The sequence below is a fragment of the Leuciscus leuciscus genome (assembly GCF_965113295.1).
Source record: "Leuciscus leuciscus genome assembly, chromosome: 16".
NCBI classification, from domain to species: Eukaryota; Metazoa; Chordata; class Actinopteri; order Cypriniformes; family Leuciscidae; genus Leuciscus; species Leuciscus leuciscus.
Genome location: NC_138740.1, coordinates 40,753,372 through 40,780,770, shown reverse-complemented (window position 1 = coordinate 40,780,770; position 27,399 = coordinate 40,753,372). Strand labels below are relative to the sequence as shown.

The window sequence follows — 27,399 nt, the reverse complement described above, 5'->3', positions numbered from 1 at the left end:
AAGCAATATGTCTGGTCGTACGATGTGTATGACGTCATTGACATTTTAAAAGACTTTTAAGAGCAAATAAGTGACTCTAAAAAATCTACATACACACACACATATCTTATACCTGATTTGGAAGGAAAATAAAGACCTTAACATCAGAGTGACTAGACTGGACCTGTTCTTACCATAGACTGCGCAGTAGCGATCTCGGGTCCAGACCTGCGCAGTAGCGATCTCGGGTCCAGACCTGCGCAGTAGCGATCTCGGGTCCAGACCTGCGCAGTAGTGAGCAGGAAGTAAAGCCGCAAAATCAACGCTCCGCCCTCACTCTCGCAGAATGCACGCAGGGAGAGTGGATTCTGCACACTTTTTAAAAAATTGATTGCAGTACGACAAGAGGCTTGTTAAAATAAAGTAAACACAATCTCCTCAGTCCTCCGAAGATCCCGAAAAAATTTCCATCTCACGGAGGAGCGGGTATTTTCTTAGCAATGTTAAAACGCACATCAACCGATCACTTGTTTAGCGTTCATGTTAACACTACATTCAGATTCACCAATCGGAATGAATTCAGTTAGATTGAAACAAAAGGTGTGCATGTAAACAATGAATGGCGACTGCAGAAAGCAAACGGCGAATCCCGGACATTTTGGACGATCTCGACGGCCGGACATGTCCGGGAAAAAGAGTATGGTAACCCCTACTACTCAGCTTTCTTCGTCCAGGTTTTCTGCAGGTTTCTGCCGGTGAGATGAAACGCACTGGCACTGATCTGTGATAGGTCTGTTAGCGCATTAGGTCCAACCTCCTATGGGCGGGTTTGAAAGGGTGGGAACTAGTGCTTGTAGAATCTGGGCCAATCGGACACACACAAATTATTCATTTATTTAATGAATAATCCAGCAAACTCACTGTGAAACCTTCACCAAAAACGAACATCCCAAATGAGGCTAACACACTGGCAGGACGGTGTCTTGTTACAGGGAACACAGAGAGTTTTACGATCAGATAAGGTTTTATGGGTGTTAAAGAATGTGGCCAAATGCAAGAGAAAGACCATGGAAAGACAGAAACAATCTGCTAAACAGACTCTCCTGCATTCATTTATTGATGAATTGACTAACATGAAATTAACATGCATTCCAGAACATTTTGAGAATGATTTACTGTTATGTGTTTTGTCTTTTAATAATTCTTTTGATACTATGATCTCTTTGACACTATGTAGTTATTACAGGACCAACGGTCAATGTAACCCACTTATACCATGTTTGGTCTCGATAAATTGGTACTCTGAAGATCGAAATGATTGTGTACATGATAGGCCTATGCCAATAGCTGTGCAACATATTAGTATTACAAGAATCTTTCATAGTTGTGTCATCAAACACCAATTCAGCATGCCAGCCCGAGTGAGCACTCTTAAAGGACAATTCCGGTATTTAACACTTTAAAGGGGTGGTTCGGGATTTTTGACATCGGACCTCATTTTTAAGTCAGCCTGGTTGTTATTCATCAGTGGAGACATTTAAAAAAAAAAAATTATCCAGTCCTTATATTTGGATAGTTAGCCGATGCTAGGCTAGCGCGAGTCAATGGTATATGTGTTAGCCAGCCATTAAAAACCGTTTTACCCACTCCACAGTGCACCAAACGCAAATCAATTATAACACTAGACTATCGATGTATATGTCCGTTGAGAGAATAATGTTAGAAATCAAACTTACCTTTCATCTCAATGATCCCAAAGGAACTAGTTTCTCAGCAGCTGCGGAATTTTACTTTGCTCCGGTTAGTAATGCGGCAAAAAGTAAACACAGAACAGAAGCGCACTACAGTCGTTACATCCAGCTAACGTCATGTGTGTACCGGCTCACTCGGTTGCCTAGGTAATCAATATCACTCCGCTGCTGCTGTAGACAAGGCTTATGATTACAGGGAACAAATTATAACTAATGCAATGTGATGAAAGGTAAGTTTGATTTCTAACATTATTCTCTCAACGGACATATACATCGATAGTCTAGTGTTATAATTGATTTGCGTTTGGTGCACTGTGGAGTGGGTAAAACGTTTTTTAATGGCTGGCTAACACATATACCATTGACTCGCGCTAGCCTAGCATCGGCTAACTATCCAAATATAAGGACTGGATAATTGTTTTGTTTTTTTTTCTCCACTGATGAATAACAACCAGGCTGACTTAAAAATGAGGTCCGATGTCAAAAATCCCGAACCACCCCTTTAAGTCTATTTTGTAGTTTGTTTTGGATGAACAAGAGTGGTGGACAAAGAAATTTTGACAATGGTTCCTGTCGCGACTTTTTGACTATTTTAGAATTGCCCATGACCGCTTTAGAATGGGAGTCAATGGCCATGCACAAACATGTCCTTAAAACAACCCTTAACGTTCGTTTTCAAAACTGTGCAACTCACCGAGTGGTTAGTGGTGTTCGTTGATGATTAAAAACAAATATATCGGCGCAATATATGATTTCAATCCATTTATTTTTCTATAGTGGAACTATTTTTTCAGATACCTCACAACCGCGTATAAACTTCCGCAACTTCCGTTGCTCTGCTCACGCTAGCCTTCTGAGAGACAGAGAACCGAGCGAAAATACCTAAAAGACTACAATCAAATGTAAACAGCATCCTTTCCGTTTCCGGTAGCGCAGTAATATCAACGAGCAATGTGTCCTCCAACGGAAATCAATGGATTTTACAAAATGCCCAAAAAAAACACAACAGAAACTGTATTTCGCTACGCTACTTGTTTTGGAACATCAACGAACACCACTAACCACTCGGTGAGTTGCACAGTTTTGAAAACGAACGTTAAAGGGTTAGTTCACCCAAAAATGAAAATTCTGTCAGTAATTACTCACCCTCATGTTGTTCCAATCATGTAAGACTTTCGTTCATCTTCGGATCACAAATTAAGATATTTTTGATTAAATCTGAGAGCTATCTCACTCCTCCATAGGCTTCCAGAGGGACCGAAACTCGCCGGCCCAGAAAGTCAGTGAAGAAAATGTTGAAATAGTCCAAGTGACTACAGTGGCTCTACATTAAGTTTATCATGCGACGACAATACCTTTTGTGCGAAAAAACAACAAAAATAACGACTTTATTCAACTATTAGTGTTCTTCAATGTGGGCCTCTGACGAGAGTTCACGGGAGCGCCACGACGCATGCGCGAGAACTGAGATTACGGCGTTCTTCTTCTACTACTACTTGTTACTGGCTGCTCACTCCTTAGGAGTATTATCGCCATCTACTGTACAAGATGACGTCCCGACATTGCCGGGAGCGCAAAACGGTCTGTTTACAAGCAGATGAAGACGCGCGCTGTATGTAAAACTGTATTCGTAAATATGTCCGCAGATTTCGATGTAGATGAAGATTTGATTTTTTTTTAACCAACCATACTTATTCGAACCAGAATACACAGACATTGAACTACAAGAGATGGAAGATGCTGCAACACAACCGCAGTCTGCTTCTGAAAGACAGAGAGCATTGGACAGCTGATGGTGTAAATGTAATCAGTGCCAAGCGATGCCTACTGAGGCCATCCTTAAAAATATTTTGGTTTGCCGTAACAGCCAAAAAAAAAAAAAAAAAAAAAAAAAGGTGTCGGTTGGTCGGTCTATATATAGCCTATATTCTTTAGCAAGTTAACGCAAGTTTACAACCGGCAAGTCGTTTTTTTATCAACTTAAAAACCAAAGGGGACTTTTTTAGTCCAAAAGGGTAAAAAAATTATTTATTGGGTCGGTCCTAAATTGACAGGGTCGGTCGGGTTATGGCAAACAAGACTATTTTTAAGGATGGCCTGAACAGGAGAGCGTGTGCTGCATCGATTGGGACATACAGTTACATACATTACGAATACAGTTTTACAAAAGCAAAATAATATAATATTTGATGATTGATCGAAAATCGTCTCTCCCCCCACATGCTCACCTGCAAGATGCTCCGACATTAAATTTCTCTGTAGGCTACTGTAGGCTTTTTGTAGAAAGCCTTTCTTTAAAGTGAATTTTGTTTTGTATTAATTGTAGCATGCAGGCAATATAATCAGGACATGGATTGGGAATGTCCTTTTGCTCGGTCTTTCTGGAATAATATTGATGCTCTGATTGTCCAAAAGGTTTTTTGTAACTTTTCTTTATCATTTAGACACATTCTTTTGGGGTTTTATGTCAAAGACAAGAATCTAATTAATGCAAGTTTTTGTATAAACCTTCTTTTATATATTGGAAAGTTTCATATCCATAAAATGTAAATATATGAAAAGTAAACCCCTCTTTAGCTTTTTCAAAGAAGAATTGAAGATGTATTTAAATACAATTTCAACTTCTGTCAACAAGAAAGCAATGAAAACATCCAGAATTTGTGCCATGTTTAATATTCTCCCTTAATATGTTTTTCTTTTTGGTGCCCTCTTCTTTCTTTTTTCTTCTCTTCTCTCTTTTTCCTTTTTAAGACTATTGTTGAATAGATTACATTTTTTTTTCACATTTCCTCTTTTAATGTATACTGAATCATAATTTCTCTTTTGTTTTGAAAGATTGTTTATATTTCTTGTATGTATCGACTTGTTCTGTTTGTTAAAATTGCAATAAAAAAAAAATAATAATAATCAGGACATGGAGGCGCCCGCGCGCTCGTCTCTTAAATGAACCAAAACTCTACATTGAATCTTTAAAAAAAAAAGAAGAAAGAATAGGCTATATATAGACCGACCAACCGACCCCTTTTTTTTTTCTTTTTTTTTTTGGCTGTTACGGCAAACCAAAATATTTTTAAGGATGGCCTCAGTAGGCATCGCTTGGCACTGATTACATTTACACCATCAGCTGTCCAATGCTCTCTGTCTTTCAGAAGCAGACTGCGGTTGTGTTGCAGCATCTTCCATCTCTTGTAGTTCAATGTCTGTGTATTCTGGTTCGAATAAGTATGGTTGGTTAAAAAAAAATCAAATCTTCATCTACATCGAAATCTGCGGACATATTTACGAATACAGTTTTAGATACAGCGCGCGTCTTCATCTGCTTTCTTTTTTCTTCTCTTCTCTCTTTTTCCTTTTTAAGACTATTGTTGAATAGATTACATTTTTTTTCACATTTCCTCTTTTAATGTATACTGAATCATAATTTCTCTTTTGTTTTGAAAGATTGTTTATATTTCTTGTATGTATCGACTTGTTCTGTTTGTTAAAATTGCAATAAAAAAAATAAAAAAAATAAAAAAATAATAAAAATAATAATCAGGACATGGAGGCGCCCGCGCGCTCGTCTCTTAAATGAACCAAAACTCTACATTGAATCTTTAAAAAAAAAGAAGAAAGAATATAGGCTATATATAGACCGACCAACCGACACCTTTTTTTTTTTTTTTTTTTTTTTTTTTGGCTGTTACGGCAAACCAAAATATTTTTAAGGATGGCCTCAGTAGGCATCGCTTGGCACTGATTACATTTACACCATCAGCTGTCCAATGCTCTCTGTCTTTCAGAAGCAGACTGCGGTTGTGTTGCAGCATCTTCCATCTCTTGTAGTTCAATGTCTGTGTATTCTGGTTCGAATAAGTATGGTTGGTTAAAAAAAAATCAAATCTTCATCTACATCGAAATCTGCGGACATATTTACGAATACAGTTTTACATACAGCGCGCGTCTTCATCTGCTTGTAAACAGACCGTTTTGCGCTCCCGGCAATGTCGGGACGTCATCTTGTACAGTAGATGGCGATAATACTCCTAAGGAGTGAGCAGCCAGTAACAGGGGTGGTGGTGGCGCAATGGATAAGACACATGCCTTTGGTGTGAGAGACCCGGGTTCGAATCCACTGTGAGACACCAATGTGTCCCTGAGCAAGACACTTAACCCCTAGTTGCTCCAGAGGCGTGCGACCTCTGACATATATAGCAATTGTAAGTCGCTTTGTATAAAAGCGTCAGCTAAATGAATAAATGTAAATGTAAATGTAAATGTAAATGTAACAAGTAGTAGTAGAAGAAGAACGCCGTAATCTCAGTTCTCGCGCATGCGTCGTGGCGCTCCCGTGAACTCTCGTCAGAGGCCCACATTGAAGAACACTAATAGTTGAATAAAGTCGTTATTTTTGTTGTTTTTTCGCACAAAAAGTATTGTCGTCGCATGATAAACTTAATGTAGAGCCACTGTAGTCACTTGGACTATTTCAACATTTTCTTCACTGACTTTCTGGGCCGGCGAGTTTCGGTCCCTCTGGAAGCCTATGGAGGAGTGAGATAACTCTCAGATTTAATCAACAATATCTTAATTTGTGATCCGAAGATGAACGAAAGTCTTACATGATTGGAACAACATGAGGGTGAGTAATTACTGACAGAATTTTTGGGTGAACTAACCCTTTAAGGGTTGTTTTAAGGGCATGTTTGTGCCTGGCCATTGACTCCCATTCTAAAGCGGTCATGGGCAATTCTAAAATAGTCAAAAAGTCGCGACAGGAACCATTGTCAAAATCTTGTTCTTCCAAAACGAACTACAAAATAGACTCAAAGTGTTAAATACCGGAATTGTCCTTTAAGACAAAGGCTTGTAAATCCTGGTGACAGAGAAAACTCCCGCCAGAAATTCTACCCTTCTCATTGGGTGAACCAGCCTGCATAGGGCTGTCCTTTGTCAAGCTTTAAAAAGGCCTTTTCACTAGATCAGCCCACTTTTTGTGTTTGTGCTGCTGGCCTCCACTGTACTCCTCGCATTGGGGGCCCCTCCCCCACCACTGGGGCCCATGGCCCTGGATCCAGCAGGCCAGAGCACTGCCTGCCATGCTTTCACGCTCCCCAGAGGGAGATAGACTGCCTTTTCTTCAATACAGAAAAACTGCAACTTTACCATCATTGAATAGGCAACGATCAACTCCTGACCTTGCTGGCACTTCAGGAGGCCACACCAGCCAGCATGCACTCAGCAGGCCAGGACAGCAGGCTTCGACTCACCACAGCCATGTGCTCGAAGCCACGTGCTCGAAGCCACCATGCAAGCTCCGACCCCCAACAGCTTCGGAACCACAAGATGGCAACTTGCACCATGACTTTTGACCCTCACGGACCCACCAACGGACTCATTTTTCAACCACTTCAAGAATTGTCCACGATTTGCAACTGACCATGCAAGTATTTAATGAGGTGCTATGAAATAAGCTGATGGTTCTTTTCATACTAAAATAGATCTTGCTCCATAGTTCTATTTCCTGTTTCCGGTTCCATAACACTCACCACTTGACCTATGCATGTATGGATGGATGAATGTATGTATGTTTGTTTGTTTGTTTTGCTTAGTTTAGTTATGTTTGTGATTTAGTTAATAAAACTTGTGCATAATTATGAATTTGGTTTCTGATCCTCTGTTTGCATACAAAGTCCCTTTTACGATCTTGATCTTGTTACATGCTCTAAATTGCTGTACATGATAAGGAATAATTAATTTTCAGCGACCATGAAGATACATTTTCCTTAGAATAAATGAATAATCAAAGAGTTTGTTGGAACTGATTAATTGATTGTAATATTAATTTGGCTTACCTCAAAGTTAATCTAATTAACTGACCCAAATATTAATAATTATGGATTATTATTAATATTTCCCCTTTGAGCTAATATTGTTACATGCTTGTAGTCTTAAAAGAAATCCCCCCCTCTTACACTACAATGACGCAAAATGACGATTTTTGCGTCATTGTAGGAGGAAGTGTAAAGAGGTACAGATTTCTCTCGTCTCAGGGGAAAATGAGAAAATGTTGCACGACCATTCAATAGTATGACTGGGTTTCTAACATTGCAAAGCTTAATGCAAATGGGTGGAGTGTTCCTTTAAACTAATTTGAAATTTTTTTTTTTTTTTTTTTAAATGCCAACCCTGCCTTTAATATTATTTGTATACTGTATTATTTGTACTGTTTGTTGCTTGTATTATGATATATACAAGACATGTAATACTGTAAATAAAGAACCACTATATAACAATTATCTAATATAAACAGAAGTTAAATTAAATCTGTTCATCTGTTTAAATTAAATCATCTGTATTCTGCAAAAAACACTCACTTGGCTCCAGCTGATCAATTCGTTCATTAACTCAGCCTCTACAAGTGCCCAAAAATTGCTGATAAATGCTGGGACACTATTATTGTGTTTCATCTCTCCTGTTAACATCATAACCTTTCTATGTCTTCTGTGAAGATAAATGCCAAGTGTGAGGATATCTCTATTTGGAGTCCCAGGCTGACCAACACATGAACATATGGCGTTCCGTTAGGCTCTTTAATGTAACTTTGCAGCACACACTCGTCTCAATGAACGTCTCACTCAACGTCTTATTTTTTCTTTTTTTTTGTGCTATTTATTCCATTAAATTTACGGCGCAGATGTCATGTAAACCACGTGTGGCAGTGAAGTGTAGTGGCAGACGTTACGCGTCATTCACGTGTAGCAGTGAAGTTATTGTTAGTTTGATGCACATCCAATGGACTTTTGAGTTGAGTATTTCACAAAGCTATCTGACGATGTTCATGATATCTGCCGAGTGCTTCGAGAGAGTCTGCCCATGAAATATACATCTGATCTAGGTAGTTAATCTAATTTTATTTTCGATTTCGGCTTCCAAGGATTATAAAAAGATGATATGTGAGGTAAAACTATTAAAAACTAGCCGTGTTCGTCTAGCGCGTCATCTTTCCCATCACAGCGCGCTGTCATTTCTCCCCAAACTTAGGCTAAGTCAGAATCAGCACTGAGCACAATCGGTGATTGTTGTAAAATGCAGTGTTTGCCGTTTCTAAATTGCGGGACGTGTTTGATAGTAAAAAGAGCTATTAAAAGCACAATGATCCGCGGAAGAGACGCGGATCATATGAATATTGCTGCTGCAACACACCCCATTGTTCCTCTATCCACCAGTCATCAACATGGCACCCTATAGTATACACAAGTCTTGCATGCATTGTACCTGCCTGTCTTACATAATCACTCACTTAAATGAAATGAACTTTTGCTATAGGAAAATATACTCTAATAAAGAGCTCAAACAAAGTCCCTTTCAAGGCTCAAATACCTGAATTTGTCTGATTATAATAAACAACAGCTAAATCATTTACGCGTCTAAATTAATTAGACAAATTAACGTTGTTGTGGTTTAGCAGCATGGTTTAATTATATACAATAAATTATAAATGTAAATTATATAAATTATAAAATTTAGATTATTATAAAAAAAATGTATAAATTATAATAAATCATAAACCCTTACAGTAACCAGTGAGTAACTTGATCTGGTATCTTCCACCTCTTTTATGAAAAAGAAAAGAAAAGAAAAACCGTTGGGGAATCCAGGGAAAATATTCAGTGAGAGGAAAATAGAGCAGATCCCTAAAATTTAAATAAAATAAATTTTAAACTAAATTAAATACATTTAAATTAATTATTACATTTTATTTAATAAAAAAAAATAAAAAAAATAAAAAAAATAAAAACACACCCAAGAACAGAACCACAGCATCTTAAAATGTATAAAAAGAAACTGCACAACCAGACAATTTAACAGGTTTCCATTTATTGTGTTAATGTTGAAGTAAATGCCTTGTGGAAACAGATCCATGTTGCACTTTTCTGTTTTAAAACAAAGAAATGCTCCTTTCTTATTCACAGCATTCTCTTCACTGTGAGAAACTAGTCATCTCCTGCAAATCCAAAAACAAAAAAATTACACAAGTATCACAATATGAGCTTCTCTTTACAGTTTTGATAAGATAAACTATATTAAAGGGGGGGGTGAAATGCTCATTTTCACTCAATCTCATGTTAATCTTGAGTACCTATAGAGTAGTATTGCATCCTTCATATCTCCAAAAAGTCTTTAGTTTTATTATATTTATAAAAGAAAGATAGGCTGTACCGAGTCTTTCCGGAAAAAAACGAGCGGCTGGAGGCGGGCCGTGTGGGCGGAGCTAAAGCTGTGCTTTACACACAGAGACATTTGAAGCAGTTTTACTCACCGCCTGCGACCGCAAACCTTTATCATTGTGACTGCTCGATACTAAAGCATTAGACGATCTGCAAATCCGTCGATCTGGGCTTTGTTTATAAAACAATCATTGTCGAAATGCAGGGAACAAACAGTCTTACACAACTCCATTGATGCTCTGGAAAAACAAACTCCATCCACTGGTCCCTTAACGCTGGGTTCTTTAGGAATCTGTGCAGGGTTGTCTTGCCCTGGCAACCAAAAACCCACTTCTTTGGTGACATTGACTTCCCTAAAGCCGAGCAGAGCGCTTTGATGAGGTACTGCTTTCTCTCTCTTCTCTCTCTGGTCTACGAGTGCGCGCTCGCGCTCTTCCGGGAGAAGTGCCCTTAGGACCCATGTAAGGAAATTCCGCCCCAGCTGACGTCACACAGACCCATACTCGAAAAAAACTTTCCAAAACTTGTGACAAACCGGAAGGACAATTTTTGCCACAGAAATACTCCTTCAAACGTACAATTTAATTTTTGAAACTTTGTCCATGTTTAGCATGGGAATCCAACTCTTTAACAGTGTAAAAAACTCAGTATGCATGACATAGCATTTCACCCCCCCCTTTAAAGAAAATAATGTGTTGTTTTCCCCCAGTGTAATGTGTGTGTCCTACCTCTTCTCATCATGACTCCGCAATTCTCCTCACACTCCTTCTGGCTGTAGAAGTTGTTGCCATTGTCCCCGCAGCCTCCATATATGAAGGACACACACTTTCCCACAGAAGAATCGAAGGCCCACCTGGGCATGTATGCTTTACAAGGACCAGTCTCTATAGGCAGTCTACAGGCAGCTAGATGGACAAAATACACTATATATTAGGACCACACCAAGATGAAGTGTGTGCTGGGTCACTATGGGCCACTCAGCTGGGCCGTAATCCATCCATCCATCCATCCATCACTCACTCACTCACTCACTCACTCACTCACTCACTCACTCACTCACTCACTCACTCACTCACTCACTCACTCACTCACTCACTCACTCACTCACTCACTCACTCACTCACTCACTCACTCACTCACTCACTCACTCACTCACTCACACACACACATCATTGTGAGGACTTTCCATAGGTGAAATGAAACCTTACCCTACCCATCTCAGAAAACTTTCTGCATTTTTACATTTTTGATAAAACATTGTTTAGTATGTTTAAGCCATTTAAATTACAAGGACTCAGGAAATGTCCTCTTTAACCATGTTTATGCTATAATACCAGTGTAATACCCATCCATGTCATTATGCAAATTTGTGTCCTCAATCATATAAAGCACACACACACCCACCCTCAGTGCGACAGCTCTCCAGACACTCCTTTTTTGTCACAAAGTTGTTCTGATTCCCCTTACAGCCTCCATAGGTGAACGTCTGACAGGTCATGATGGACGAGTTGTAATAGAAACGCTCCATCATCCCGAAGCACGGACCGGAATCTGGCTTGGACTTACATGCTTCTACACACACAGAGAGAGAAACACACACACACAGACAGAGACACACACACACACACACACACACACACTTAGTGCGACAGCTCTGCAGACACTCCTTTTTGATTTGATACAAATTCACAGCTTTTGGGTCTTTTCCTGACAGGCCATGTCATGATGATACATTAACATTTCAAAAACAAACAAAAAATTACACAAGTATCACAATATGAGCTTCTCTTTACAGTTTTGATAATAAGATAAGCGATATTAAAGAAAATAATGTGTTGTTGTTTTCCCCCAGTGTAATGTGTGTGTCCTACCTCTTCTCATCATGACTCCGCAAGACTCCTCACACTCCTTCCGGCTGTTGAACTGGTTGTCATTGCCCCCGCAGCCTCCATATACGAAGAACACACACTTTCCCACAGAAGAATCGAAGGCCCACCTGGGAATGTATACTTCACAAGGACCAGGCACTATAGGCAGTCTACAGGCAGCTAGATGGACAAAATACACTATATATTAGGACCACACCAAGATGAAGTGTGTGCTGGGTCACTATGGGCCACTCAGCTGGGCCGTAATCCATCTTTGAGTCACACACTCTCACACACTCTCTCACACACACACACACACACACACACACACACACTCACACACACTCACAATTACGAGGACTTTCCATAGGTGAACGTTTGAACATCAGGGTTCGGCATTAAATATGTATATTGGGGGAAATATACAGTCGGTGCAGCCTTACTCTGACATGTTCAGGGTTACATTAGCTATAGGCTATTTAAGCTTAGTTTAAGTTGTTATTTCTTTCCAGTTTGTAATTTTAGAGCTTCAGCTTAAACTTATTTCAGTTAACTTAAATGCTTAATGTTACAACTTATTTAGGCTAATGCCGGTCAGGGACACCATTAGGCCGCGAGTCACACACTCGACAGGCCACCCCATAAAATTAAAGTTTGATTTGCTACAAATTCACAGCTTTTGGGTCTTCTTTTCCTGACAGGCCATGTCATGATGATACATTAACATTTCAAAAACATAAACAAAAAAATTACACAAGTATCACAATATGAGCTTCTCTTTACAGTTTTGATAATAAGATAAACGATATTAAAGAAAATAATGTGTTGTTGTTTTCCCCCAGTGTAATGTGTGTGTCCTACCTCTTCTCATCATGACTCCGCAAGACTCCTCACACTCCTTTTGGGTGTAGAAGTTGTTTCCATTGCCCCCGCAGCCTCCATATGTGAAGGACACACACTTTCCCACAGAAGAATCGAAGGCCCATCTGGGAATGATTGCTTCACAAGGACCAGTCTCTATAGGCAGTCCACAGGCAGCTAGATGGACAAAATACACTATATATTAGGACCACACCAAGATGAAGTGTGTGCTGGGTCACTATGGGCCACTCAGCTGGGCCGTAATCCATCTTTGAGTCACACACTCTCACTTATGTAAATCTAAATGTTGAATCTAAATGTTTCGGGTGAAACTAAATATTTAACTAATATGCAAATTCAAAATGCCAGTAACCGGAAGTGCCAAAATAAAAGCTCGAGGAGGTCAGTGTGTTTATAGCATGGTTTATAGCATAGACATTCAGTCAAAGTGAGCCCCTTCGTGGCTGGCTATTACTGCTACACAGTCCCGCACTTTTCATTGAAGCAGCCTACTCTTTAAATACAGTTTCTCCAAACGTGTTTATTATTTTAGGTAGTTATTATCACAATAATCCATGTCCAAGAGTCCATTTCCTCGGATGAGATGGTTTTTATTCATTATTTGACACTATAAACCAGGGGTCACCAAACATTTTTCTCTGGGGGCCACATTATCGTTCCTGACTGTGATGGGGGGGCCGGGGCCGGGTCAGCTGTATAACATAGAATTGTATGACCAGACCAAAATGACCACCAGCAGGCCTCATTGTGTAGTAGAGATTACTAGCTTGGCACAGCCATCCCCATTACTATATCCACACTACTATGTCCACACTACTATATCAACACTACTATATCAACACTTGATTGACGGGTGACGAAAATTCATTTTATAACTAAATATAAATTTTTTACAAAAAAAAAAAAAAAAAAAAAAAAAAAACAAAATACCAGATGCAGACATGTTATTATTTTCCAAAAAGCAATAAAAAAAATATGCCATGACGACTTTTGGGGATTGCCTCATAGGGCCGATTCAAGTAGTGGGGGGCAGAGGGGCTGGGGGGCCAGTCAAAGGGGGGTGGCGGGCCTGAGTCGGCCCGCGGGCCTTAGTTTGGTGACCCATGCTATAAACCATGCTATAAACACACACTGACCTCCTCGAGCTTTTATTTTGCCACTTCCGGTTACCAGAATTGTGAATTTGCATATTAGGTAAATATTTAGTTTCACCCGAAACATTTAGATTCAACATTTAGATTTAACATTTAGCATTTAGGTGTAACATTTAATATTTAGATTTAAGTTAACCATTTAAAATATCGTTGACAAACATTGTTGTGAATGTGCTAAAAAGTGACTGTCAGTTTTTTAAACATTGTTTGAAGCTAAATGTGACACAATGTTGCTGTTATTTTCAGCGTGAGCCGCTTTACAAACGGCGCCCCATATCTACCTCTACATCCTTTCAAACCATTCATCAGAACACACACAAATACATGCATACGATGTACTGTGTACAGTATGTGTAACGTTACATGTAAATGTACTGAAATGAATCCCGTTAACAGTAACGTTAATGTTATGAACATAGTTATTCCACTCAGTAACCATATCTCAAGTTTCAGCCTAATGCAGTCTCTCCTTCATTTATTTACACAAATTTGCTGCAAATGGTCGTTGCTGTAACTGTATTCTACATTATGGGAGCACCCCATTTCCCTCCAAAATTAAAAACTGTATTAATGTTGTGTTGCTGCTACTCCCCAGAAAAAAAATGCTATCATATGCAAGTTATTTAAGGGGCTGTTTACACCTGGCCACTTCATGCGTTTTCTCAGATGGGATAGCTATCCAATCATGAAAAGACCAGGTGTAAATGCCCTCCGAAACGCATTCGAGACGGATTTGAATCCGATCGCTCAAACCACTTCAGGAGGAGATCTGGGCCGCATTCCAGACGTAAATGCATCTGGTTGTTGAAACCACATATGTAAATTGTACTCCTCCCAAAAATGCAAAAAAATAAATAAATAAACATGTGAGAGCGTTTTATAGGCTATATGTAATGTTATATCCAGATATGACGACGCTACTGGAACACGCATCACAGATAAGAAGCTGAGAATCTCTTCATTAAGCCAACGTGCAAACTATCGCAAATCAAAGTGAAAGTAAGACGCTTAACACACAATCATCATCATTAAAAGTAGAGAAACGAAATGATCTTACCAGGGCTGTTACTGCTCTCTCTTATTGCGGTCTTTGATTTTGAAATTAGCTGATGATCTATAAAATGCAGCTCATATCTGTTGCTTTCGGTGACGTGCACTCCATTAAATCTGCTTATAGCGCGGGAATTGAAGATCGGATTTAAATCCGTTTTGCAAAAACACATTTATGTGACCAGGTGTAAATGGAATCGTTTTGATAAATCAGATAGCTATCCGATCTGAGAAAACGCATGAAGTGGCCAGGTGTAAACTATCGCAACTCTCATATTAACGGCTCTGGGCACCGCATACCCACTGCACAGTGTGAAACAGGCGTCAACCCTTTCAATATAAAAGTCTTCTCTATTGACTGACTCCTTCTTCTTCTTTCAGGTTTTAATGGCAGTTGGCAACTCTATTGACTGACTCAGATAATATTACAATTTATTTATTTACAAAGTTCATCTTTCACTGGTCACCTGCTCTATTGTTCATGCATTTCTTCAGGCTGCGTAATGAAGTTAAAGAACATGGATCTCACCTGTGGTTCCTGGAGCAGCTTCTGTTGTGCTCAAGCATCCATACAGACACAATAACACAGCGCAGTACACTCGAGCTGTCATCCTCTCCAATTACGGTCATACAATGAACTGCTGGAAAATCATACTTGTCTCAGGACGAGAGAATATTTAAGTTAGCGCTCAACCAATGGCGTGAGTTTGGGGCGGGATGATCTGTTTTGGAGAACAATAGAACACGTCTGCATGTTTTAAAAAGTTCCAATGAGGTCAGAGAGTTATGATGCAAGACAAGCTCCAGGCTATGATGCCAATCAGGAGAGCTCTAGGCTATATGAATATGATGCCAAACAGGTTTTTTTTTTTCTTCCAGAATACACAAACTAGTTTTCAATGGTCTCAAAGAAGTATAATACTTTTCCTTTACACCAGGGGTGGGGAACGTTGATCCTGGAGGGCCACTGTCCTGCAGAGTTTAGCTCCAACACTAATCAAACACACCTGAAGCTAATCAATGTCTTCAGGATCACTGAAGTTGCAGGCAGCCGAATGTTTTTTTCAGGGTTGGAGCTAAACTCTGCAGGACAGCGGCCCTCCAGGATAATCGTTCCCCACCCCTGCTATACACAATAGTTTGATTTAGATTATATCCAATACAATACAAGTGTTTAATATTTCAAAAGCTTTCCATTTCAGATAAATGCTGTTCTTTTGAACTTTCTATTCATCATAGCATCATGAATTAAAAATAGGCTATAAACTGTTTTCAACATTGATAATAATCATAAATGTTTCTTGATCATCAAATCATCATATTAGAATGATTTCTGAAGGATCATGTGACACTGAAGACTGGAGTAATGATGCTGATAATTCAGCTTTGATCACAGGAATAAATTACACTTCACTGTATATCCACATAGAGAACAGCGGTTTTAAATTGTAATAATATTTCACAATATGACTGTTTTTGTTTGTATTTTTAATCAAATAAATGCAGCCTTTGGTGAGCAGAAGATACTTCTTTTAAAAACATTAAAAATCTTACCGATCTAAAACTTTTGACCGGTAGTAGGCTATGTATGTATGTTTATATAAAATACACTCTATACTTTGCTTTAAAACTGATCATGTATTAAAGGTTGGGTAAGTCGTTTTTGAAATATGTTGTTTGGAAGTCTGACCGACACAACAACAAATGTGTAGCCAATCTGGGTCCGGGGTCCGTGTACGTTTTGATAGTTTGTTTTCCAATTTGAAATGAAATAAGCAGAAACGAGAAAACGGCCCCTTTATTCGTTTTTTCAAAAAAACGAAAAAACGAGATTTCGGCTTGAGTTTTCGTTTTTTAGTTCACAGGCAAAAAACGAATAAATGACTTCAAAATTCGTTTTCCACATGTGAGCGGCCTGACACGCCCCCTTCCGCCGATTGGTCAAGCAAATCTGAGCATGTGACGTCATCAGTTGTCACTCAGGTCAGGTCTGCTCAACAAAATAATAGTCCTCTACTATGGCTACAGATTCTTAAACTGTACAGGGCTGGTCCTACTGGGCTTTCTTCTGTGCAACTTTACACGTTTCACAGAAATATTTACATCAGAAATATTAATTATTAGTCTGCCACCAGCCTGTTTTATTTAGCTATGCGGAGTTAAATCTGCTGATAGCGCTGAGTGGGAGACGCTCACTGACCAATGTTCAGTCAGCAGTCAGAACTTTTCTCTTAGACGCTCCGTTTTGCCACGGGATTGTGATTGCAAATACTGTAATGCCAATCGGCTGAGGGTGGGTACCAATGATGGTGAAATAAATTTTTACTGAAGCTGTAATCATAGCCGCGACCCGCGAGATGATTGACAGGACGATAGCGGAGGCAATTAAAGGCGCAAGATAACTTCTGTTAACAAAAACATAAATAAAAAAAAAGTTTAATATAAGTGACTTTGTCTTTGTTTTATTGTTTTTGTTGGTTTTAATCAAATCATTGTGAACCACAAACTGAGCCTTCATTTTAAAGGGCAATTTCCAAATATATTCTATTTATTTGTTATAATATGGGTATTTTATAATACAGCATAAATAAAAACAAACACACGTAATATGTATGCCTATAGGCAAAACACCACAGTTTTTTGGTTTTGTTTGTGTGAACTTTTATCCCCAACCATATTTCTTCATGGGCTCCACGCCAGGGGTCACGCTCAGCACCCCTACTTCCCATGGTACTAACTGTAATTATGCTGACCCAGTTTATATGTAAAATCTTTGGTATATGCAATATCTAAAAACACTTTACAGTGTGATGGAAATAAACTTTTCTTAAAGCATCTTGTATATCACCACAGATTTATTGACACCCTTCTATCTGTGTTCTATACTGTAATAGACACTTGTCCTGCAGAATGATGAGGTTTTGAGGTCTGATGAACTAGAGCCTAAATGAGTAAATTGTGAGCCTAAATGAGTAAATTGGTATTCAATCATTATCAGGCTGACTTGCCACCAACTACTGGTGTTTTTTTTATATATATTGAAAGTAGTGTTTCATGTTGTCACTTCACATTTATTAGCCTCTTAGAATGAAATTGCTATGCAAATTCACAGTGCCTCCTTTGAGCTGCATTAGACAGTGTGTAATGTACATCTAAATGCAGGGTCAGATGCTGCTTCTGTGCCACCTATACTGCAAAGCTGGGTGTTTGTTCATACAGAGTTCATCAGACCTCAAAACCTCAAGCTCCTGCTTCGGTCGTACAGGGACCGGACAGCCCTTAGTAAAGGACCCCGGACCCCATACTCCCAGAGCACCCTCCACAGGCCGCCGCGAGGGACACAGTCGAATGCCTTCTCCAAATCCACAAAACACATGTGGACTGGTTGCGCAAACTCCCATGAACCCTCCAGCACCCTGTAGAGGGTATAGAGCTGGTCCAGTGTTCCACGGCCTGGACGAAAACGGCACTGTTCCTACTGAATCCGAGGTTCTACTATCGGCCGTATTCTCCTCTCCAGTACCCTGGCATAGACTTTCCTGGGGAGGCTGAGAAGTGTGATCCCCTGTAGTTGGAACACACCCTCCGGTCCCCCTTCTTAAAAAGAGGGACCACCACCCCGGCCTGCCATCCCAGAGGCACTGTCCCCGACCGCCACACGATGGTGCAGAGGCGTGTCAGCCAAGACAGCCCCACAACATCCAGACACTTGAGGTACTCAGGGCAGATCTCATCCACCCCCGGTGCCTTGCCACCGAAGAGTTTCTTGACTACCTCGGTGACTTCAGCTTGGGTGATGGATGAGTCCACCTCTGAGCCCTCAGCCTCTGCTTCCTCAATGGAAGACGTGACGGCGGGATTGAGGAGATCCTCGAAGTATTCCTTCCACTGTCCAACAACATCCCCAGTTGAGGTCAACAGCTCCCCACCTCTACTGTAAACAGCGTTGGTAGGGCACTGCTTCCCCCTCCTGAGGTGCTGGACGGTTTGCCAGAATCTCTTCGAGGCCAGCCGATAGTCCTTCTCCATGGCCTCACCGAACTCCTCCCAGGCCCGAGTTTTTGCCTCCACAACCACCCGGGCTGCAGTTCGCTTGGTCTGCCGGTACCCGTCAGCCGCCTCAGGAGTCCCACAAGCCAACCAGGCCCGATAGGACTCCTTCTTCAGCTTGACGGCATCCCTTACTTCCGGTGTCCACCACCGGGTTCGGGGATTGCTGCCTCGACAGGCACCGGAGACCTTACGGCCACAGCTCCGAGCGGCCGCTTCGACAATGGAGGTGGAGAACATGGTCCACTCGGACTCAATATCTCCAGCCTCCCTCGGGATCCGGTCGAAGCTCCGCCGGAGGTGGGAGTTGAAGATCTCTCTGACAGGAGACTCGGCCAAACGTTCCCAGCAGACCCTCACAATACGCTTGGGTCTGCCTTGTCTGTCCAGCTTCCTCCCCCGCCATCGTTTCCAACTCACCACCAGGTGGTGATCAGTTGACAGCTCCGCCTCTCTCTTCACCCGAGTGTCCAAGACATATGGCCGCAGGTCAGATGAAATGACCACAAAGTCGATCATCGACCTACGGCCTAGGGTGTCCTGGTACCACGTCCTCATTTAAATTTTTCTCATAAGGGGTTTTTGAACCGCTCTTAGTCTGACCCGTCGCCTAGGACCTGTTTGCCTTGGGAGACCCTACCAGGGGCATATAGCCCCGGACAACATAGCTCCTAGGGTCATTCGGGTACTCAAACCCCTCCACCACGTTAAGGTGGCAGTTCAAGGAGGGGTGACATTTCATTATTTGTATTTTATTGCATTGCACATTTTTTGTTTTTATTTGAAGGCTGAGGCTTCATTAATAAACACAACCACAATTAGCATCATTGGTTTTGAGATGTTACTTGCTGTGAATACCTTGTTTGATAGGCTACAGTATTGTGGCATAGTATCAGGACATCCTGTCTAGTGTCTGTCGCACAAGGCTAGAGGTGAATGGCCGGATGATGGGCCTATTCGGGAGAAAGTCCAGGGCTGTTTTTTAGCCCCAGTCTGTCCCTGCCTGTGCCTGATGCAGAGAAATTTGACAACTTCAGTGACCTGATTAAGGAAACTGACAAGCGCCTTCATGGAGCGGCAGTGATCCTGAAGGAACCCCTTCAGCAGATGACTTCAAGGAGGCCGAGCTCTGCATCCTAAGATCTGCCCAAAGAGACAGCTTTCATGATGAATTCCTGTGCCTTTCATCTGGGAAACCCATATCCACCTCAAGTCACCTCTATACATTGGCTCCAGAACTTGACCACACACTCCAGCTCATTAGAGTACGCAGGAGGCTCAGACCCGGCCATGACCTGGAAACTGATGTCAAACATCCTGTTGTCTTGGAGCCCAAGCATCCTGTGACCAGATTACTCATCAGGCAGACTGACAGTGAGCTGAGACATCCGGGGGCTGCGAGATTGTTCGCAGAGCTAAGGAGAATATTTTGGATTCTGCGAGGCCGTGAAGCCATAAAAAGGGAGCAGCGTTCCTGTCCAGAATGCCAAAGGTGGAGAGCCCAACCAATCAATCCAAAGATGTCTGACCTTTCTGTGTCCCGCCTCCGGTTACAGCAACCAGTCTTTTTCTCCACTGGTATAGACTGCTTCGGGCCCATGCTGGTGAAAGTTGGTTGTCGTAATGAAAAGCGCTGGGGCCTACTCTTAAAATGTTTGACAACTCGAGCTGTCCATAGTGAAGTGTTGTCGAGCATCAATACCGACTCCTTCCTTATGGCACTAAGAAGGTTTATCGCTCGTCGTGGGAAACCAGCTGAAATACTTTGTGACCAAGGCACTAATTTCCGAGGTGGGGACCGTGAATTACAGGAAGCATTCAACACCTTACATCCATCCCTGCAAGCCCAGCTCGCCGAATACCAGCTAAAATTCCGCTACAATCCTCCCAGCGCTCCTCACTTCGGCGGGTCCTGGGAGCGGGAGATAAAATCCATCAAAGCCGCTTTAACATCCACTCTGGGCTCTCAGGTTGTAAGCGCTGAAGTACTTCAGACAGTGCTGATCGAGATAGAAGGAATCCTCAACTCGAAGCCCTTGGGATACGTCTCGTCAGACCTGGCCGACCCAGACCCCGTCACCCCCAACATTTTGCTGATGGGGCGGCTGGATCCCTCACTTCCCCAGGTGATGTACCACAACTCTGAGCTGATTGGACGCTGACACTGGAGGACCTGTCAAGTACTAAGTGACTGCTTCTGGACACAGTTTTTGCGCCATTACCTGCCAACCCTGCAGACCAGGTACAAGTGGCAGAAGGACACATCCCCCATTCAAGTTGGCACCATTGTGCTAATAGTAGACCCCCAACTACCGAGAGTGTCCTGGCCAGTTGGAGAGATCAGTAAAGTCTTTCCAGGAGCTGATGGCTTAATCCGCTCGGCGGAAGTAAAGGTGAAGGACCGCACCTATGTGAGACCTGTGAGTCGCCTCATTCGGCTCTCTGCTGTGCCGGACAAAGATGGACAGTAAATCCAGTCTTCAAACTTGCTGGAGCAAGTTTGGGGGCAGCTGTGTTAAGAAGACAAGACTGTTTACATACAGCATTCTTAGTTTGCATGCAGTTCCCAGGCCGACCACTAGGGGCGCAGCCATTTTGTGAATAAGAAAAGCTTCTGTGTTTAGTTAGTCGGCCCTGAGCATCGATGATAGTTGCATGTTCCCTTGTTCTTTTTTTTTTCTTCACTGTGTGCGTCCATGAGACAGGTGGGTGTTCGGCTGTGCAATGTCTGTAATGTCAAAGTGTATAAGAGTGTTACTAGAGTATGTTTGACATTATTTTTACATGTTCATCGTTGTTAGCACTTGAGCTAAGATGCTAAGACAAGTCATGTTTTTCCTGCGCACTTAATGCTCATTCTATTTTACGTTTAGTTGGTTGATAGCAGAGATGGGGGACTCGAGTCACATGACTTGACTCGAGTCAGACTCGAGTCGCAAATTTAAGGACTTGAGACTTGCTTGACTAAATTAAGAAAATGACTCGACTTGACTTTGACTTGAGATCCAATGACTCGAGACTTGACTTGACTTGAACTGTATGACTCGAGAATGACTTGATTTACATTTTTATATAAATCATCGCAACATCAATTGATGAACAAAATGAAAGCAACGGAACCACTGACGCCAGTCATCAGATTCTGCGCGATTGCGTGACGCTGCACAAGCCCAGAAAAAAACATACATCGCAGGGAGCGCGGCAGCGCGCTAAATATAAAAACATCTCCCAGCATCGTTTCTTTTTGGATATAAACACTAGAAATTGACCATATTCATACAAGAAGATTTGCTGTACGCATAATAACAGGCAAGGGATATCGGACGACCATCACAACCTCGAACAGTCGAACTTCATTCACCACGTCTAAAAGTAAGCTATGGCTTGTTTAACCTGTTTGTTATAGTTAATTCGACTATCTTTAAATCTAGAGAGAATATTGGTAAAAACAACATGCCTCTTTATTCACAATTATGTTTTCAAATGTAGCTTAATGTTGTCAATATTCAAATGATAATTAATGATGGCATATGTTTTGTATAACATTTGCCACATTTCTTTCCAATCATGCTTTAAAGCCAAATATGTCGTTCTTTCCAATGACAAAAAACAACATAGAAAACTGTTCATGTTTTGTCATGTTTTATGTTTCTCTTAAAGCAGGGTTAGATGTTATCAGGGGGTTGGGGGCAAAATGCCAGCAGAATTAATATGCACCCAAAATTCAAAATGTGGTGGAAAAATTGCCCTAGTATGAGTTATTTTTATAATTAGCCTATAACATATGGGATTCAAAAATATTTCCAGAATATTGGCGCGATTGCAAATGTGATAATGATTTTATAAAACAGTTCAGTAAACAAAGAGTGAATATTGTGATGTGACATTTTAGACATAATATTCCAAATATTCTCTGTTTTTGCTCTATTTCTCCAATGACAATAGTTCCAAACAAGCCACAGAAAGAGTTATGCGTATTTGTGATTCAGTGATCTAGTTGCTTAGTTCCAGAACCAATCTGCCGTTTTGAACAAATCAGTTGAATGAATTCTATGACTCGTACATTAAGACGGTGATTTGGCGCCACCTATTGGCGGTTTTAACTTCATAATTAAAAATATATAACTTGTATAAAGGGGATGCCAGTTTGAAGAATGCCATTTGGTGGCATAGGAACCATTATACTTGAATTGTGAATTGTTTAATACCTTTTAATGGTCTTCTGCAATGTTTGAGGCATATTTATTTTTTCACGCTTTAATGTTGGCCATTCAGTTACATTTACATTTTAGGGTAGGGCCTATGTAGTTTGAAATTTTATTTATTTTTCATTTTTTAGATTTTTATTGTAGTAACCACTCAGCTGTATGCGGAAATGCATATTTAAAAAAAATGTTGCAAATAAAACCATAGTCCACAACTTCTGTAGTTTTAACTTATTTTAGTATATAAATTCAGTGAAATCATCAAACGTTTGTATGACTTGCCAGTGACTTGTGACCCAAGCTACGACTTGACTTGACTTGCTTGACATAAAGCAGTGACTTGACTTGGACTTGACTTGCTTTTCTCAAAATTGACTTGGACTTGCTTGAGACTTGAAGGTTAAGACTTGAGACTTGCTTGTGACTTGCACATGTGTGACTTACTCCCACCTCTGGGTGATAGCATCCTATTATACTAGAGCAGTCACCTGTATGTCAGTTCTGTTGATTAGTAGTGTAGTAGTGTCTATTTGTGTGTAGTAGCAGTAGTTCTGCGTAGTGGTGAAGGCTTTGGGGCCTACGTGAGAGCATGTGACTGCATTATTACAGTGAATATATGGTGAATTCTACTTATTATTTTCTTTTGGTTAAATTCACATTTCCCCAGGTTATATTTACACTACTATTTTTTTATTTATTATTATTTGTGTCATTATAGTAAGTCAATGTAAATAGTCATTAATATTCTTTTTATTGTCTGTTTTGTTACAGAACCACACACACATATGTAACTAGTCATTCTATACTCTTCCATCTAAAAATAAACAACCATAAAGATCCATCCAGCCTATTCCTTTGCATTCTAACCGATGCACACTCCGCGATCACATCACAATTAAACCACAGTAGTAAGAAAGTCTCCATAACAAGGTTTTTATGAAATATTATTTCCATTTTTTTCAGCACATGTAGTCAGAGTTACAGAAAAATTATAATAATTATGCAACAAATAAGGTTCTAATTTGCGCAACCATGTATTTGCTATAATAATGAAAATATTTGAAAACCAGTTAAAATCAAGTAATGATGCAATCCTTTAAATCTTAACTTGTGAGTGTAAGCAGAAGTAATTAAATGGATGTAAAATTGTCATCATGTCACATGTGATATTTTATTTAATGTGACATGTACTGTATGTCATTGTGATTCATTGGGCCCTATCTTGCAGCCAGCGCAAGTGACTTTGTACACCGACGCATGTATCATTCCTATTTTGCACCCGCGCAAAGCGGACTTTTCCCTCCACAGAAGCACGTCGGTAAGTTAGGAAATACACTTGCGCTCCCGGGGGCGGTTCAGCGCAAAGGAGGCGTGTTCCGGCGCAAACATTCCTTCTTGCTATTTTGCAGGTTTAGAAAACAATTGCGCCACTAACCAGGAAAAAATAGTTTAAAGTCAGTGGCGCGTTGCGCATGTTATTCATATGCTATTTTAAGGGCGCATGCTTGGCCATAATCAATGTAGCGTGTGCACAACACACATACACTTTGATTCTCTCATCTACACAGAAGCAGCAGTTTTCATTTTTGCAAATCATACATTATTACGATAGATAGATAGATAGATAGATAGATAGATAGATAGATAGATAGATAGACAATTTATTATAAAAGCATACATCTAGCTTACACATTTACCCAAATTATCATACGCCTGTTTAACCGAAGTTAATTTGGGTGGGTTTCTCCATTTCAATGTAACTTCTCTCTTTTACGGCCGTGACGAGAGCGTTGCTCTCCTTGGCTGTGAACAGCTCCTGGCGCGCGCCTGGCAAATCCGCCGTTACAATAGCAATCCGCTATGGAAAAAGCGCGTCTTCTCTTAAAGGGAATGTGAGATGACGCTCTGATTGGTTTATTTCATGTTACGCCCAAACCACACCTATGAATAATGAAGCTACTTCAGACCAACCCATTTTAGATTTGCGCCGGGCGCAAGAGGCATTTATCCCGCCGGGAAAATAGCAACAGCGCCGAGACCCGCCCACAAAGATACTTGCGCTTTGCGCTTGACACTTGCGTTTCAGATCGTTAAAATAGGGCCCATTGTGTCACTGGTGTTACTGTCTTTTTTTTTTTCTAAGACCAAAGATCATTATTCTTCAACTAAGATGAGACTAAATTGTTACATCTGGCATACAATCTAAATGAATATAGAAGCAAAATAATGCCAAATTTTTTTTAAATAAAAAAGCCTGTTGAATTGCACTACGTGAAAAAAAAAAAATGCATTGCATTAACCATGCTTGCATTTTAATGCATTGCATTTTTAGGGCTTGCATTTTTATGGGATGAAATTCAACATGGTTGAATATTTAAGCTGTGAATATTTCAATTCAAAACATTTCAAACACATTTTCATTAATAAAAATTAAATAATCCATATTCATCTTTCATATTTCGCTTCTAAAATATTCAAACTGTTTAAAAATACAACCTATAATATTCAACAGGCAATTTTCGGTCCATTTTATTTCGCTTTACAAATTTGCTTCCACAAATTCAGTGGTTCAAATTCGACAGTAAATTCAACATTGACATCCGGGAACTGCAGGAAAAGCAGTAGATTACCGAGCATACTCTCCATCTGCTGTTAGTCGACCTCACCAGCAGGGAGTGCAAGCGTGTGTTGTTGACATACTGTCTATTGTTGTTGACAAAGACCAGAGCATCAGTTAGAGCAAGCCATTCATTCATAAAACTGATTTATAGAAATGTAAGTGTATTTGTGATTATTATGAGGGTGGTTTTTATGTTTAATTCAGTGTCTTCATGGTTACCTTTCCTGTGTAGCCTACAGGCATCTTTCTCTACCGTGACCGAGATTATAATGTTATTCCCCCGATGCTGATGTACGGAACAAATGTTACATTTGAGGTAGACATATATTTCTCTTGGTTTTTTAGTTTAACTTAACTTAACTTTATATCACGGCGATGTGCTGCAGTAGGCTACTGGGTTTCCCTCAATAATTTAGGATTGCTGGACATATATAACGCTTAATGGACTAATACAGTGATATAAAAGACAAAACTAGCACCTTATTGAGAAGGCTGTACTATATGGCTACAGGCAAGCAGATATGGGCTCAGAATATGAACTTAACGTGCAAAGTTCAAATGCTGAGCGTTTCTCAGTGATATACAGACTATAAAGTTGGCTTGACATTGGACATTCGCACATTTAGGGACCGTCTCTAAAGTTACATACGACAATGGTATACACCAGGGATAGGCAACTCCGGTCCTGGAGGGCCACTGTCCTGCAGAGTTTAGCTCCAACCCTAATTAAACACACCTGAACAAGGCAATCAATGTTTTCAAGATTACTAGATAGATAAAGGCAGGCGAGTTTTTATCAGGGCTTGGATGTCGCCCAGCCCGCAGCTCTACATATATTTGTTAGCAACGCGCTGTGCTCAAAACCCAGGCTCAGGCAATTTGGTTCTTTTTCATTATTTGGCTCATTGGGTGCATATACAGGTTGAACAGGAGTGGCGCAAGAATTGAGCCTTGAGGGACTCCACATGTCATGGATGTCCACTCAGACTTATGGTCTCCTATACTCACATAGTAACCTCTCCCATCTAAGTATGACCTGAACCATTTTAGGACTATCCCAGAAAGCCCCACCCAGTTTGCCAGCCTGTCAGGAAGTATGTTATGATCGACAGTGTCAAATGCAGCACTGAGGTCGAGTAGTACCAGCACTGATAATTTGCCTGAATCAGTATTTAAGCGAATATCGTTTATTATCTTTATGAGCGCTGTCTCTGTGCTGTGATGCGGTCGGAAACCAGATTGAAAATTGTCAAAGTATCCATTCGAGCATAAGAATTTGTTCAGCTGATTGAAGACAACTTTTTCAATGATCTTGCCTATGAAAGGAAGATTTGTAATCGGCCTATAGTTGCTTGATATGGTCTTATCCAGATTGCTCTTTTTAAGGAGGGGCTTGACAACTGCAGTTTTAAGGGAGTTTGGAAGAGAAGTGAGGCATTTACCACTTCTAGAAGATCTGCTTCTAAACTGTTAAACACACTTTTGAAAAAAGATGTGGGAAGTGTGTCAAGAGCGTAGGTTGATGTTTTAAGGTGCTGTACGGTTTCTTCCAAAATTTTGCCATCAATTTCTTTGAAATCAGACATAGTGACTTTCTGCGGATGTGGTCTGATCTGTCTGACCCCAGCGC

At 40.5% G+C, this 27,399-nt stretch overlaps 1 protein-coding gene and 1 long non-coding RNA gene across 6 annotated transcripts in view; one reads left to right on the top strand and one right to left on the bottom strand.

Moving 5' to 3' along the window:
- LOC309477044 overlaps positions 1–27,399 on the top strand; it is a 199,131-nt gene that overhangs the window by 124,779 nt on the left and 46,953 nt on the right. The gene's annotated exons all lie outside the window — the stretch shown is intronic.
- The window catches only part of LOC309476979 (actinia tenebrosa protease inhibitors-like), a 166,578-nt gene continuing 148,759 nt past the window's right edge, over positions 9,581–27,399 (bottom strand). For 2 of the 5 annotated variants that reach the window (XM_082140126.1, XM_082140124.1), the window contains 5 exons: positions 12,670–12,846; positions 11,812–11,988; positions 11,345–11,512; positions 10,669–10,845; positions 9,581–9,717 (listed from right to left, as the gene is read on the bottom strand). In XM_082140126.1, coding sequence (XP_081996252.1) covers positions 9,707–9,717; positions 10,669–10,845; positions 11,345–11,512; positions 11,812–11,988; positions 12,670–12,846 — 710 coding nt within the window. In that variant the 3' untranslated portion in view covers positions 9,581–9,706. The remainder of the gene's footprint in view (positions 9,718–10,668; positions 10,846–11,344; positions 11,513–11,811; positions 11,989–12,669; positions 12,847–27,399) is intronic. The other 3 variants (XM_082140125.1, XM_082140127.1, XM_082140128.1) reach the window with 3 other exon arrangements.